General features: G+C 35.7%; 3 protein-coding genes and 1 long non-coding RNA gene across 6 annotated transcripts in view; all 4 read left to right on the top strand.

The window, feature by feature from the left end:
- Nucleotides 1-223: 223 nt before the first annotated feature.
- Nucleotides 224-15,982, top strand: part of LOC128021517 (uncharacterized) — a 57,352-nt gene continuing 41,593 nt past the window's right edge. For both annotated transcript variants that reach the window (XR_008185569.1, XR_008185568.1), the window contains exon 1: nt 224-1,700. This is a non-coding gene — a long non-coding RNA (uncharacterized LOC128021517). The remainder of the gene's footprint in view (nt 1,701-15,982) is intronic.
- LOC128021512 (protein SREK1IP1) lies at nt 6,441-9,404 on the top strand. Of its 2 annotated transcripts, none has more exons than XM_052608774.1 (5): nt 6,441-6,570; nt 6,940-6,987; nt 7,167-7,322; nt 8,520-8,595; nt 9,024-9,404. In XM_052608774.1, exons 1-5 carry the CDS (start codon nt 6,558-6,560, stop codon nt 9,205-9,207), a joined length of 477 nt encoding a protein of 158 aa, XP_052464734.1. In that variant the 5' UTR covers nt 6,441-6,557; the 3' UTR covers nt 9,208-9,404. The 2 variants fall into 2 exon arrangements, with proteins under 2 accessions (XP_052464734.1, XP_052464735.1); XM_052608775.1 differs by lacking the exon at nt 6,441-6,570 and adding an exon at nt 6,779-6,803.
- Nucleotides 9,724-12,549, top strand: LOC128021513 (placenta-specific gene 8 protein-like). Its single transcript, XM_052608776.1, has 4 exons — nt 9,724-10,687; nt 10,876-10,963; nt 11,047-11,171; nt 11,249-12,549. Exons 1-4 carry the CDS (start codon nt 10,640-10,642, stop codon nt 11,357-11,359), a joined length of 372 nt encoding a protein of 123 aa, XP_052464736.1. The 5' UTR covers nt 9,724-10,639; the 3' UTR covers nt 11,360-12,549.
- LOC128021515 (placenta-specific gene 8 protein-like) lies at nt 13,138-14,556 on the top strand. The gene is made up of 4 exons (XM_052608778.1): nt 13,138-13,194; nt 13,361-13,448; nt 13,547-13,671; nt 13,750-14,556. Exons 2-4 carry the CDS (start codon nt 13,364-13,366, stop codon nt 13,852-13,854), a joined length of 315 nt encoding a protein of 104 aa, XP_052464738.1. The 5' UTR covers nt 13,138-13,194; nt 13,361-13,363; the 3' UTR covers nt 13,855-14,556.

Genomic DNA, 15,982 nt, shown 5'->3' on the forward strand with positions numbered 1-15,982 from the left:
CAGGTTTCCAATGCTGAGTTCCCCTGGATCTAATGTATTTATTTGTTTATAAAATGATGAAATGAAACTGAAAACCATAATGTTTACATGTAACAATTGTGATTAATGTTGTTTTATCTGTCTTGTTGTGTCCTTGTTCGTGTGTGTGTGTAAATGTTATATGTAATGTTTGTCGCTTCGCTTTGGCATTATATGTTTGTGTGTGTGTGTTTGTGTTCGTGTTCTTTTTGTTTCCACATATTTCTGTTCCTACTACTCTAAAACTAAACAGGTATGAGTGCATGCTGATACGGACCTATCCTGCGTACATTTACCACACGACTGGTTCTAAGGGTGACCCTTTGGTGTGACTTCTGCAACAGTGCAGCGCATTGACGATTCGGGAGTGGTTGCTGTGCTCGTAGCTGGACATCAGTGTTGGATCCCAAGAACTGGACGCATCGTCATCACATCGCACGCTAACTCTACATCATCTGAGAGACTTGTGCTTTCATCTACCAGCTGATATATAGATTTACAAATCCCTACATCAAGATGCCTCACAAGATTATTGATCAAAAAGATTATTTTACTCCTATTGCTGTCAGCAATGATGAAGAAATGTATGAATTAGAGGTGAAGGGTAAGGAAAGATACGAGATGTTGAAAAAGATCAACGAAAGTTTGGAAATTTGCGACATGATACCCCAATCTGATAAGGACAAATATCTTAAGAAGCTACCCATTAAGAAGAGAAAGTATGATGATAAGTTTAGAGATGGAAAGAAGGGTATGCTGTAGTAAGTCCTCGACCCAGCAAAAGTCCAGGTGAGGTCAGGGGTCGGATGCTTTTAGTGCTCCTCGTCTGATCAGCTTGGTGAAGAATTCCTGTCAACTTAACGCGGCTGGGGTTAAAGAGGTATCTACAGTCTACCTGAAAAGATTCATTCACTTTTATATTTCCTTTATGCTTACACGATTAAGTGCTTATCTGAAATGTTTTACTTACTCATTTTTCTGCATATGTATTTGTTACCTTTGACTATTATGTATCTTATTTTCAAGGGAAAGGATTTTGGGTGCGAGTCTTTTTGTCAAGACTCGAGTGGGGGACTGATGTAACCCAAATTCTGACTTCTGTCATGTGTGCATTTGCTACGTGCTTAAAAGTACAGGACAGCCTGTGCTGAAGGCCTCAGCTGAACTTTAGACTTAGAAGACTTCTATATCAATATGGAAATAAGAAAAGTTAAAGATAAAAGATTTCCACGAAATGTTTATACTTCTAAAAACAGCATGATTCAGAGACGTTTATATTCCATCACACGTCTGTTATTTGGAGTCATTCGAACCCCCCCCCCCTGTGGGTTCTTAACAAAAGAGAACCAGACGATTAATCTTCTGAGGTAGGACAGTTGGACTTTGAACATACAATCTGCTGACCTTACGAAATAGGGAACTGAAATTAGGCTGCAAGGGCTAGGATGTATTTTCGGAGAAGGATGACGACTGTTTTGATATCTGTTTGAGACGTGGCTGCAGAGACGTGGCATGGGTTTGATACAGATTTGCAGGGCTATAAGAGGAGGCAAATTCACCCCTCCTTTGGGCTCTCTCGCTCAGACTGAGTTCAGCCTAGACCCTTCTAGCTGGACTTAGTCTTTTCTCACCTTCTTTATCTTTGATTCCGGGCTCACTTGAATACTTTGAACTTCTCTCAGGTTTTATTCATCTCAGATATGATTATTATTATATTATTTGTTATTATATGAATACTATTACAACCTTTGACTTTTGATATGCAGGGTATTGTTGTATACTTTGTATTATTATTTTTAACATCTTGATTACTTTTGAATATTATAATGCATTTTGTATTACTTTTAATTGGGCAACATCCATCATACATGGATTGCTTTTAAAACTATATTAATTTTGGGATTTGTATTTTCTATATTTGAAGCTGATTTTAATACTTACTAATCTGTTTGCAAGTTATGAGTTGTATTCTCATTTCCTATATTCTTTGAATAAATTTGCATACTAAAATACCACCCCACCGTCTGACCAGGATTGAAGTCTAATTTTTTTGCATCATACACACATCTGCACTTTGTTGTTTCTGACGAGAGAATTCGGCAGAAAGAGGTATTCAGTATTTCAGCGATGACTCATAGGAACAGAACCGTGTGTGATTGGTTATAATGCGCAGCGCTGTAAAAAAGCGTCTGTCTCTGGCTCAGCGCCAGCAAGCGATCACAGATCTGAATTTAGCAGCTGATGATATGACTTGCTGAACGTACTCGCACTGGTGTGATTCTATTAAAATTAATAAAATCTTAATCGGCTATTCTTTGTCTTTTGGAAGCTGCATTCAACCTGTTATAAGCCACACACGTACAACAAACTAATGTCACAGTGGTATCGTGTACTGTAATCGAATGTAGCCCAAGTTATTACCTGTTAAACAGTAGACAGCACACGCGTTCATCTAATAAGGATCTCCATCGCAAGCAAATAATAGCCTTTGCAGATTAGCTTTCAATTCAGTGCAGTTCCATAGCCCCGTTTTTAACGCTGCTAATATTCTTAAACGTTACAACTCTGAGTGAACCGCTTCAGAACTCAGCGCGTGCAGCATGGAACTGAACGACTCAATCAAACTGATTCATGAACCAATTCACTCGTTTGCCAATTGGTTTGATCAAGCCTTTGAACAGAGTTGACTCAAAAGAATGAATCATTCGCGAATGGGCATCGCTCATTGTCCAGAGAAAAGTAGACGGCGCGTTTGGAATAAACCGAAGCATTTATTGCATTAAGATAAAGTAACGAGAGGGGCGTCGCACACAGTAACGAAGTAAAAGTACAGATTTTTCCCAAAAAATGTACTCAAGTAAGAGTATAAAGTACCCATCTTTAAATATACTCCGAAAAGTATTAGTTACCCCGAAAAATTACTCAAGTAAATGTAACGAAGTAAATGTAACTCGTTACTACCCACCTCTGATAAGGCTTTCTAAACAGTGCTTGATCTGTGCATATTTCTCTCCCGATTCAGATGAGACAACCTTTTCACTAGAGGAAGCAAAATTATGGGTTATGGACTTTTGGATTAGGGATTATGGACTAGTTTAGTAAAAAATAAAGTAAAAAAAAAAACTTGATAAATTAAAATCTCAATTAATTCACAATTAATTACAGCAGATGTCTCTCCTTCAGGTTGCAAGACACAAAGCTGACCAGAAAAAGATCATTTCAGAGCAGGGATTGAAAATGAGTGTTTTAAAGGACCGTGTTGTATCAACCAATCAGGTTCTTATTCACTGGCCATATAGAAACAGTAATCTTATAAACTATCAATAAGAGTTTAAGTCTAACAAAACTTAAAGATAACAAAAAGTGCTAGATTACTTAAAGCTGTCATATTAACCTGAAACAGGAAAAAATATATAAGGTTGCAGCACACATAAAACAGTTTGTGACACTATTGCCAAAGGAACTCATCCCCATCCCTGAAGAGAAAGTGTGTCTGAAATTTACAGAGCAACAGTGCTTCCTGCTGGACACCACTTTAACTCCCACAACAACATGTGATAGATAACGTGCAATCATTCATGTCAACCCAGCTTGCCAACTCTCACGGAAAATGACTGATTCCAATTGAGTGAACTTAGAATTATTCATTACTGAATGTCAATTCTGCAGTAAGAGGAAATGACATCATCAGAAGAGGAACTCAGTGCCAATACCTGCAGGAGGTCTTCTTCATTGTGTCTGGACTGGTCTTCTTCTCATCCGTCTTGTCTCTCTTTAGTTTCTGTAAGATGTTCTCTCGGATCCTCTCTCTCTCTCTCTGATTCACGATCGATGTAGTCCTGCAGCAGATAACAGACACAGACTTACATCACAGTGAGACATCCTCAGAAATCACTGAACTGAACATAAATCAAAGAGAATGCACCACAAAATCATCTCCTTGGTTCCTTTAAATGCAGAAACCAAAAATAGATTTGACTTGATAACATATGCAGTTATGTAACAAAGACACTACGATAGAAATAGGGGAAGGTGTTTCTCCTGACCTGTCAACGACTGGAACAGAGCTCAGTTTGGGATCATCCTTCATTAGGTCATGACTGCTTTTGCTTTTCCCTTTCATGGTCTGCAGGAATGGATGAATGAAGGACGTTGCAAGCACCTACTGCTCATCTTCACACAAATGAATAATCACTGCCATGGAGGAGTCTTCTCATTGGACAGACTCACCATCTCCTCATCTTCCTCGGCCTCCTCTCCAAACGACAACAAACTGAAATTCCTATAGTAAAATTATCTTGGTTAACATTACATTATGGAAACATTGTACAGCATCAAAATACAAAATTAAACATTTAAGAAGCAAAAAATCTAATAGTTACAACCAACCGGAAACCTTTTATTCTCTCTCTGAAAGCAACAAGGAAGTGACTAAAACTGTAATTCATCGACTGGCCGCCTCCAAAAGGGAGTCAGTCCCATAGACTCCCAATGTTAAAACTTTACATAAGACTTTTTTTTTACAGTCTGGTACAAAAAAGTAATTAGTCTATATAGCTAATTATTAAAAAACTGTGAGAGGGGTGATTTTTTTAGAGAACTCATTCTTTTAAATTATATTAAGCCTTAAAGTTCTGCATAATTAAGGGTGTGGCCACTTGAGTGACAGGTGGATTGCCGCTGCCGACACTGCCGTTGTGCTAAGTGGGCGTGGCTTCAGCAGCCAGCTCCAGCCTCTTTGCCCATTTTCGATGATCCAAGAGTGACGCTCTGCCAAGATGGCGACGGACGGCTCCGCCCACTTTATGCTTTAAAAATCCTCTTCAGAAACCTTCGGGTGACGTCACGGACACTGCGTCTTTGTTTTTATAAAGTCTATGATTACAACAAAAAATATATATATGCAGGTCTCAAACGGGGCCTCAGGATGATTTAAAAGTATTAATATGGCAAAATATATAAAAATAACCTAACTCTAAATGAATCAGTGTTACTGTTAACTAAAATTAACATTTAAACTATCAAAATTGCTTTTATTAACTGAAATATAGCTGAAAACAAATATAAATTTTAGACAAAAATATCATCTTAAACTTAAAAAGAAAATGAGAAATGTCACTTTAGCAACTAACTGATATAAAATAAGTCAAAGTACTAAAATTGCTAAAACTAAATTTTAAATGAAAGCAAATTTATCATTTTAATACATACTACAATAGTCTAAAAATAATAATAAAACACTGAATGTAATATTAATTTTAAGAAGCACGTTTCTTTTTTCCATCTCAATAATTACATTATTTTTTAATGAAGGAAATACAGTTCTTGAAACTTCTGGATTCATAAAATAAATTGAGGCTAAATTCACTTCAGTATTCAATCAAATCAATAACATATATTCATAAACATCACTGGATAAATGAGTAAGACTTATAGAAACAGTTCACCCAAAATTTAGTCAAAAAAAGTCTCGTGTTCACCATAGCTGCAAGTATTTGAACAAACATACAGCAATATTGTGAAATATAATTAAAATCTAAAAGAATGGTTTTCTAATGTAATATACTGTAAAATGTAATTTATTTCTGTGATGCAAAGCTGAATTTTCAGCATCATTACTCCAGTCTCCAGGGTCATATGATAAAACATTCACTTCAGATAATTATTATCATTAATATTATTATTATCAGCATTGAAAACAGTTGTGCTGCTTTTATTTCTTTCTGGAAACTGTGATGCATTTTTTCCAGGATTCTTTGATGAAAAAAAAAATTGAAAAAACTTGTAACAATTGTAACATTATAAATCTCTTTACTGTCACTCAATTTAATAAATGTAATGCAATTTCATTTAATGCACTTTGTAAGTTTAATGCATCCTTGCAGAAAAAAAAAACAAAACATTTTTTGGAGTGAAACTACCCTCTTAAATAGGTCATAAAACCTTGAACATTTTCACCTTTCCAAAAATTGTGTTTGTTGTTGAGTTCATCCCCTGTCCAAGAGTAAAGAAGAACTGGCTCCCATTATCATGAGGTCCTGCGTTTGCCATAGCAGCCAAATCTCTCCGAAAGTAAACGCTGTCGCTGACCTTTCTTCGATTTTAAATATATAAAAGCCCGATATACATGTGTAATTAAGCCTCTCCGTTGATTGTGTTGTCAGGTGGTATTAGTTACTTTTCTCCGCGCTGGTGAAGATGGACCAATCACAGACGCTTATGATTATAGTGTTGATTACAGGGTTAAAGTTAATAAGTTTATATAAAAAAATAATAATCAGGGCAGGTTTTCATTTATATTTCAGGTTTAAAGTGCACTTACAACTCTATCCTCGTTACAAAATCATGATCTTAGTTGTCATCTCTCTGCTGGGGGAGGTCTGTGACGTTAAGTGGAACTACATTGTAACTTACTCGACGTTTCCAGTCGGAGTTTTTTACCAAACGGATATATTTCACGTTTTGAAAAGCGGCGGAGTGAAGACTGACGAGTTGTTTTGCTGTTTTATAATTTAGATCGGTAAACACTCGAGTATATCATGGCTGTCCCAGGTAACGTTATGCGTCTGCAGAGATCGTCCTTTAGTTTCGCTGATTGTTGTTGATATGCCGCTTCTGGACTGTTCTAGAAATTGTCGTTCACTTCATTAATATCTTCACATCAGACACACATCCTTATATTTCAGACTTCATAATAGACTCTTGGGTGGGGGTAATTGTTAACTGGTGCAAGATATTCTGTCAAAATAATGTATGGTATATTGCAAGCTGTTCGATGTTTTATGGTGAGATAAATTCTGAAATCTTTGTAGATTTAGTTGAATTGTCATACTAAAACACGTTTTCATCCAGTTAGTTGTTGGTTTTGTAATACGTGGTGATGAATTCAATTTTCCTAATGTGAAATTGTTTTGCTAACAGGCCCAAACAAGGACAACATCAGAGCAGGCTGCAAACGATGTGGATATCGTGAGTGTGACGATCCTCTCTGTCTCTATATCTTTCTGTTTGTCTGTCAGGTTTTTTTTTTTTTATATCTACCTAACCGTGTTTCTCTGTATATCTATATGTCTGTGTCTTGTTTCTATATATATCTGGCTATTATTGCTGTTCATCCATATGATAATAGTTCTTCTCTTTTTCTTCAGCTGGTCATTTGACTTTTGAATGTCGTAATTTTGTTCGCGTGGATCCGAGGAAGGACATAGTTTTGGATGTGAGCAGCACCAGCAGTGAGGAGAGTGAAGAAGAGGAGCAGGAGGCTGTCAGTAAAGAGAAGAACTTCGACAGTAGCCATTCAAAAGGTCATTTCACTGTTTCACATAATGTTTTATGTTTCCACTTCTGTCTCAGGTCTTCCTGCAGGTGCTTGAGATATTATTGAGATGAATTAGAATGTTGTGGAAAAGTTAATTTATTTCAGTAATTCAACTCAAACTGTGGAACTCGTGTGTTAAATAAATTCAATGCACATACACTGAAGTAGTTTGTCTTTGGTTATTTTAGTTGTGATGATTTTGGCTCACATTTAATAAAACCCCACCGATTCACTACCTAAAAAAATTTTATATGGTGACATGCCAATCAGCTAATTAACTCAAAACACCTGCAAAGGTTTCCTGAGTCTTCAAAATGGTCTCAGTTTGGTTCACTAGGCTACATAATCATGAGGAAGACTGCTGATCTGACAGTTGTCCACAAGACAATCATTGACATCCTTCACAAGGAGGGTAAGCCACAAACATTCATTGCCAAAGAAGCTGGCTGTTCACAGAGTGCTGTATCCAAGCATGTTAACAGAGAGTTGAGTGGAAGGAAAAACTGTTGAAGAAGATTTGGCAAAAGCACCAAAAGTTGGTTAAATGACCATGGTGTTGGCATGCTTTACTGGCCAGCAAACTCACCAGACCTGAACCCCAGAGAGAATCTATGGGTTATTGTCAAGAGGAAGATGAGAAACAAGAGACCAAACCATGCAGATGAGCTGAAGGCCACTGTCAAAGAAACCTGGGCTTCCAGACCACCACAAACTGATCACCTCCATGCCACGCCGAATTGAGGCAGTAAATAAAGTAAAAGGAGCCCCTACCAAGAATCGAGTACATGTAGAATAAATGAACATACTTTCCAGAAGGCCACAAATTCACTAAAAATGTTTTTGTTTTAATTGGTCTCTTGAAGTGTTTTAATTTGTTGAGATAGTGAATTGGTGGGATTTTGTTAAATGTGAGCCAAAATCATCACAATTAAAAGAACCAAAGACTTAAACTACTTCAGTCTGTGTGCATTGAATTAATTTAATACACGAGTTTCACAATTTTAGTTGAATTACTGAAATAAATGAACTTTTCAATGACATTCTAATTTATTGAGATGCACCTGTACATTACACATTTCACTGACACATTTACCTGAATACTCAGAATATTGTTAGTAATGATCATTCGTTACTGAATAGTTTTATGATTGGGATTTGTTTTTAATACATGCTTTGTTCACAGGCTCTCATGAAGATTCCCGGAAAGAAAAAAGTAAAAAGAAAAGCAAGGACAGATCCCATCGTAAGACCAAAAAGAGGTACACGTTAGATAAATGATAGCACTTTAATTTGCTTAACATAAGTATTCAAAAGAGCAATGTGTAAATGCTTTATAAAAACATGTTTTAATGTTGCATTTAAAAATTGCATATCAAGTAGTTAATCAATGTTTTGTTTTGTTTTTTACTATTTTATTTTCTTAAATTGATAATTATGGGCTTGATATCTGTGCACATTTTATTTGATGAATAAAAATCCATTAAAGAGATTATTAGATAGATGGTGAATCTCCTTGTCCTTCATAAATATGCACCTACATAGATTTATTTGAACTAAAACACTATTTTAATAAATAACAAAAATCTTGCCATGTGCACCTTTAGAATATTGATATGGGATGTTTGTAGATTATACATGTCTTGACTGTTGTTTGATTATAATATTCTTAATGTTTTTATACTTTCAGGTCTTATTCATCAAGTGATGATGAGGAGGAAGTAAGCAAGAAGAAGAAAAAGCACAAGAGTCACAAGAAGAAAGGGAAAAAGGAAAAAAAGGAGAAAGAGAAGAAACACAAGAAAAAACATAAAAAGAATGAGACTGAATCCTCTTCATCTGACAGCTCTACTGGATCATCAGACACAGACTAAAGATTTGACAGAATCACAGCAAAGAGAAAAACCACTGGAAAATAGCTCTAAAATACCTTCTGCCAGAGCCATTTGTACATAAGACACCTTTAGAAATACGTCTTTTCTTTTATAGTTATCTCTGGGAGTTGGACTGATGGTTATTTTGTGATGTTTCTAATGAAACTGTATTTTGTACATAAATGAAATGAAAACAACCTTTTACAAAGTTTGTGTTTTTATAACGTTTTACTACTAATTTTTTTTAAAAAAAAAGGGTCATGGCCAAATTACTCGTACCTTTTTAACACCGTGAGCGGTGACCTGGCAGCTTTATTTAGCAATCATTATACAATGGCACAAAAACCAATGAATAATAAAATGCAATCTCATATTTTCCTCTGGTTATCTTGCAGTATGTGATTAAGTCTTTCTGCTCGTATCTTAAAGTGATGTATGCCAAACAGTAGAAGGGCAGAGATGCTAAAGTCATCTAGATTGCTCAAATTCATATTTTTCTTTACGTTTAAATGTTTTATTGTCCTTCTGACTCTGAGGGTGGAGTCCAGTCACTTAGACTTCAACAGAGAGAGGAAAGAAATGACCCACACACTCATGACAAAGCTCTTTCCTATACAGACTCATTCATTCATTTCTGGAATGAGTTTGCTGATTTTATAGAGGATTAGAGAAAATTTGTTCACATATGGATTTCTGAAACTATAGAGCATATCTTATGTTTTATAAGTCACATGTGTGTTTGTGTATATAAATAGATCACATATAAGGTCCGTTTTAATTTATTAGTTATCTAATTTTAATTGTTTACATTATTGTCTTTAATGTCATAACTGCAGTCAGGTAAACATAGGCACCCAATAACAGTGTGTCCTCGATGGTTATATGTCCTCTGAATCTTTAAAGTCATTTAAACTGAAGGGAGTTACTATATTCAAAACAACAGTGTTTAACTTAGCTAGTCATAAAACAATTTTGAGTTTCAAACTACTGAGCAAACACAATCCATGTTAGATGTCACATACAGCATAAGCCCACTGTTCTTTTATTATTCCCTTTTTTTTTTTTTTTTTTTTGAGAAATGTCAATATCCATGTTTCATTGCCTTATCTGCCCAGTCTTATTAGGAATTTGTGTCTATAATAATAAAATATATTTTGTTTTTTGTCAAATAGTTTGGCAGAAATGAGAGGTTTGGCAGCAAATAACATCAAGGTGTGAAAGCAAATAACAAACCAGCTGCAAATCCTTGGATAAAGTCATTTGTGGCAATAATCATTAGCTATAGATTGTGTAACTGGACTTTGGACCTATATGAAGAGCAATAAATATTTTGACAATAAAACAAGTTAGTAATTACATTTTCCTATTTATTTCCAAGGATGTCTAAACATGTGACGTTTCGAACCCTATATAATCTTGGCACATTGTGCATATGTTTCAGTGCACAGTGGAATATCCTGACTCAACTGAGAAAGATCAGGTAAAATCAAGCTGCAATGAAATATTGCCTAATTTTATGGAAGGTTTTCTGTATAAGTAAGCACTACATTTAAAAGTCGAGTTAACTAACAAAATCTTTAGACTTCTATGGGTGGTTATAGGTTAGAAAAATGCTTTGGAGGAAAAAATAAATATTCTTGATGCCCTAAATGTCTTTACCTGTCATAGATCATGGAGGTCACATCTCAACCTGCTGCGTTTGAACCCCGAGACTTTCACTCGGGCTTGATGAGCTGCTGTGACGACATGGGTGTATGTAAGTGATACTTGACCTATTGCAAGTAAATCTATCCTGCTGATGTGATGTACTTTGAAATATATTTAAATATATCTTTTTAGGCTGTTGTGGCTTCTTCTGTCTCGCTTGTTTGGGCTGCTCCATTGCTAGCGACATGAATGAGTGCTGCTGCTGCGGTTTAGGCATGCCGATCCGAAGCGTTTACAGAACTAAATACAACATACCAGTCAGTATCTATCTATCTATTTATAAATACATAAATAGAGCCTATTTATTGACAGTTTTGTGTAATTACGTCTGCAGGGATCTATGTGTAATGACTGGATGGTTGCCTACTGCTGCTTGGGTTGTGCAGCCTGCCAGATGAAGAGAGACATCAACATAAGGAAGAGTAATGGGACACTGAAACCATGAGAAGTGATATATCTACACTAGAGCAAGTCCTTACGTATTGCTCTCAGAAATGAAATATTAAAGAAAGTTGCGGTTAATCATTTAATATTCTTTGCTATCAGAAGTTTAATTAGAAAAAAAAAACACTTTCCATTCATTAAGTTTGGAGGGTTTATTTCATCCAAAATTGGCAAAATACTCATCCTTCCACATTCATGTTATCCAGTAATGTAGCCTCAGCGGTGTAGTCAACACATTACTGATTATTAGTAGCCTGTTGGTTGTGTTGTGAAACATATTTGTGCCTGTGTATGCAGATAAAGAAAAACATAATTTTGGATATATGTGGAACTTCAATGTAATGCTACAGTAGACGAATTCTACTATTTGTAACAGTGTTCATTTATTACAGTTACAATTACTGTTAGGTGAATTCTTGGTAAAGTTGCAGTGATATTGATTTTCTTTATATCTATTTCCGCACCATCCTGGTCACCTGCCCGTTAACATCGTCCCTGTTTTGTGTGTGAGGTCGCATCTTCCTGGAGGAGGGAGTAATGTCAGGGTTATGTTCTGTTGCTCTTTGCATGTTTGACCTGCTTTCCCAATGAGTTTGATTGACTGACCCCGTTCACATGCCGTTAGATCATTTTGTTTGCCCTGGTTGTTTAAGCCCTGTGTTTTGTTCTGTTCAGTGTCTTGTCTTAACATTGCTATCCTGGCTGTTATTTTCATTTGTGTACTAGAGTTTTTTTTTTTTTTTTTTTTTTTTTTTATATATATTATTAAATACTACTTAACTGATCTTCAAGCCTGATCATTCTGTATCAGTCCGCAAGCAGGTTTGACAATTTTCTTAAATATGCAATACAATTAATTAATCCTGGAGCTGTGTTGTAATTGGTCTGTTGTGACTTCATTTGTCTGTAATTCAGTAAAGCTATAAACGTTCGTTGCTCAGTAAAGTCTAAGCCGAGTTGAATCCAGTAACACCGGCATCACAGAAGATGTCTGATAGTGACGTGTATACCGGATATTTCCATTATTGTGTAATCAAATGTATTTTTCCTCATTGCTGATATCATATTCACTGATAATTATAAGTTATGCCAAGAAATTATTTGAATGTAAGCTGATTTTCCAAAACCCTACTTTAAAATCTTTGCTATAAGCTTTTAATGTAATTTTTCTGTGCTTACAACCAAATACTTAAATAAATATTTCTATAGTTTCCATTTGTTTTTTATTTGATTGTCATTGATTGTCCTCCATCATTAAATAATTTTTCTTAAAATCCCTCATTTGTTTTTCGACAACATTTTGCTTTAGGTCTAATGTAAAATTCACCTTTGAATAGGATTGTTCTTCTTTTTTTTTTTAAGAAGGAGGAAGAAATTAATACTTTTATACAACAAGGACACATTAAATTGATCAAACGTTACTGTGTGTGTGTCACTGAAGACTGGAGTAATGATGTTTAATATTCACCACAGGGATAAATTACATTTTAAAATATATTCAAATAGTATATTCTAATAATATTTTACAGCATGTTCAGCTATAATGATATGTTGTGTCATTGTCTTTGTAAAAGCAATGGTCCACAATGATGACGGACGTGGCAGCACATTTCATTACAGGTGTGACAGAAAACATAATATGTGGCTTTTAACCATTTCGAACTTTGGACTGAAGGAAGTGCAATACATATTTCCACAATACAACTGTCAATATGAGGTTTTATGACATTTACTCTAGATTTGAAGGGTGTGTCTGAATATGTGTCTTCCGATCTGTATATAAAGACATGCTGTGCCAGTTTCAGTGGGTAGAGGAATTATTTGACTCAGGCAAAGGTACGTACATTTAAATATACACAGTTTTTAGGGACTTGTTTTAGTAATCAATCCTCTACTTAAATTTCACAAAAACTAAACTTGTTTTTAAAAACCTTTGCAATTAAAAAAAAAGGATAAATTTCAGGATAAATGTTCCAGGCGCCTCACATTTCTTTACTTCCAGATCATGGAGGTCACATCTCAGCCGGCTGCGTTTGCACCCAGAGACTTTCACACGGGCTTGATGAGCTGCTGTGAAGACACGAGCGTATGTACGTGATTCCAATGGCACTAAACAAATACATTGTTACTACATTCTAATCTATAAAGTCGAAGTAGTCATAACGTGACTTTAATATGTTTCTTTTAGGCTGTTGTGGCTTCTTCTGTCTCGCTTGTTTGGGCTGCTCCATTGCTAGTGACATGAATGAGTGCTGCTGCTGCGGTTTAGGCATGCCGATCCGAAGCGTTTACAGAACTAAATACAACATACCAGTCAGTATCTATCTATCTATCTATCTATCTATCTATCATAAATTAATATACATGTAAAATTTTGTCTTATTTCTGCAGGGGTCCCTTTGTAATGACTTCTGGGCCAGTTACTTCTGCATGCCTTGTGCGGCCTGCCAATTAAAGAGAGACATTGACATCAGAAAGCGAACTGGAGAATTCTGAAGAAAAGCTGACCAGGAACAAATGCCCTGAAAATAACTATTCTGTGTGTTGTTAAAGGCAACAGCAAAAATGGTATCTAGCAGCCAATCTACAGTAAACTACCATCTAGACAATTAATTATTGCCACTTGGAACTCTGTAAAATATATTTTATTATATAGTTATATACGCAAATACTAATGAACTTCATGAAAGTGCAGGCTGTTATGAGCACTGGGTTGATAACAGAGTTTGTACCACAGTCATCGTGTTACTCAAAACGAGTGTTGCTTAATGTCGTGCTTCCAGATTCATTTTATAATGGAGGTCCAACAGAGATGAAATCACTCTGATTATATTGTCAGATTATGCCATGTTGGTTGTGTTGTGAAACTATTTGTGGCTGTAAATTAAGATTCCGTCTTTAGGAGAATACAGTTTCATTTTGCATTATTTTATTATTAATTTGGGTCATTTGCAACATGTTCTTTTAATACGGTTAGATTTACTGTAATGTATATTCTTATTGTAGTTACATCCACATACATTTTTTTGTAGTCACTAAATTATAAGAAAGAGCATTTCATTTTAAATATGTATGATGTTATTGTCATACATTAGACAACAGGATCTAAGCCAGCCTTATAATAAAGTTCCTCAAGGTGTGTTATAAAGCCTTCCAATGTAACAAAGAATACAGAAATAAATAAAATACCCTTTTGTCTTTCTGAAGACGTATGATTTTGTCAGGGTTCGGCTAGAGGGATGAGGCGAGGACTTTCCACAGGGAGAAGGGCTCTTTAATAGTAATAATAATTTTTTTTAAAACTACCCCATAGGGGAAAACAGACAAAACATGACTGGCAAGGCAAGACACGACGTGCACAGACAAATATTTGACAATGAACTAGCCACCAGACTGCAAACACAAGGACAATAAATAGGGAGCTAATGAGGAGGGTAATGAGGGAACACATGTGGGGAAAATTACATCAATAACCAGGTAACAAGATGGGTGGGGTCAAGACAATTGACGAGAGCACGTGGCACATAGGAACTAAGACCAAAGCCATGTGCTCACACAAAACAAATACAAGCACATGACCAGCGAACCAAATCACAAACCATGTGCTTGAATTAGACTCAAACATGCAGCCAATGAGCAAGCTCATAAACCGCGCGTTTACACAAGACAACACGCAGCCGGTAGATCCGAACACCACGCTCCAACAAGAAATGGGACACGCAGACAAGAGTGCACGGCTCAAGCAGTCTCGAAGCCGCGCGCTCACATGAAAACAATGACATGAGGAGAGTATTAGGGCTCTGTCACAAAACCATGAATAACACTAGACTGAAGTGACAGAACCCTGACAGATTTAGCATGAACTCCATTTCTAGGAAAACATTGGCCCACACAATATTCTCCATATTGCAAAGTTCAGGTATCTAATCTTGAATCTTCTAAACTCAAAAAAAAAAAGTCTAAAATTCCACAGCAGGTGGCACTGTGCCACCTTCGATGGCATGACATGAGTTTGAACATAACACATTTTCTTGTACAGTTTCAAAAAACAGTACTACAGATTCAAAGTCATCTCACATTTCCTGTCTGACAACTTACTGTGTGCATCACAGCATCACATACTGTACCCACCTTGCTCATTAGCACAGGACTGTTTTACTGAAAATTGCCTTTTTTATAAAAATGTATGTATCAAGTATGCTGTAGATGTGGCAAGTGCTGTAAATTAGATTTTAAGTTGTTGTTTTTTGTTTGTTTGTTTTTTGCAATTAAAGAATTATTTTGGTGTGACAAAATAATTTTAAAAAGTATAATATTCCAAATAGTTATTGGAATAGATGTGAGAATTATATGAGAATATATGTGAGTGTGCCATTAAACCTTTAAAAAATATATTATTATTTTGAATTATTTATTACTGTGCTATAAATGGCTAAAGCTTTTAAATTGCATTTTATTTTACCTGTTGTATATTAGTTTTATGAATGGAATGTGACTATGTATTTTTAAGTGAGTGTGCACTGAAGCACCACTGGGAGGGGTTTCTGACATTTGTTGTATTTCGTTACAAGTAAAATAAAGGCATCTTATCCTATCATAATTCATGGAGCAGAAAAGCTACAAA

Source organism: Carassius gibelio, chromosome A10, assembly GCF_023724105.1.
Source record: "Carassius gibelio isolate Cgi1373 ecotype wild population from Czech Republic chromosome A10, carGib1.2-hapl.c, whole genome shotgun sequence".
Lineage (NCBI taxonomy): Eukaryota > Metazoa > Chordata > Actinopteri > Cypriniformes > Cyprinidae > Carassius > Carassius gibelio.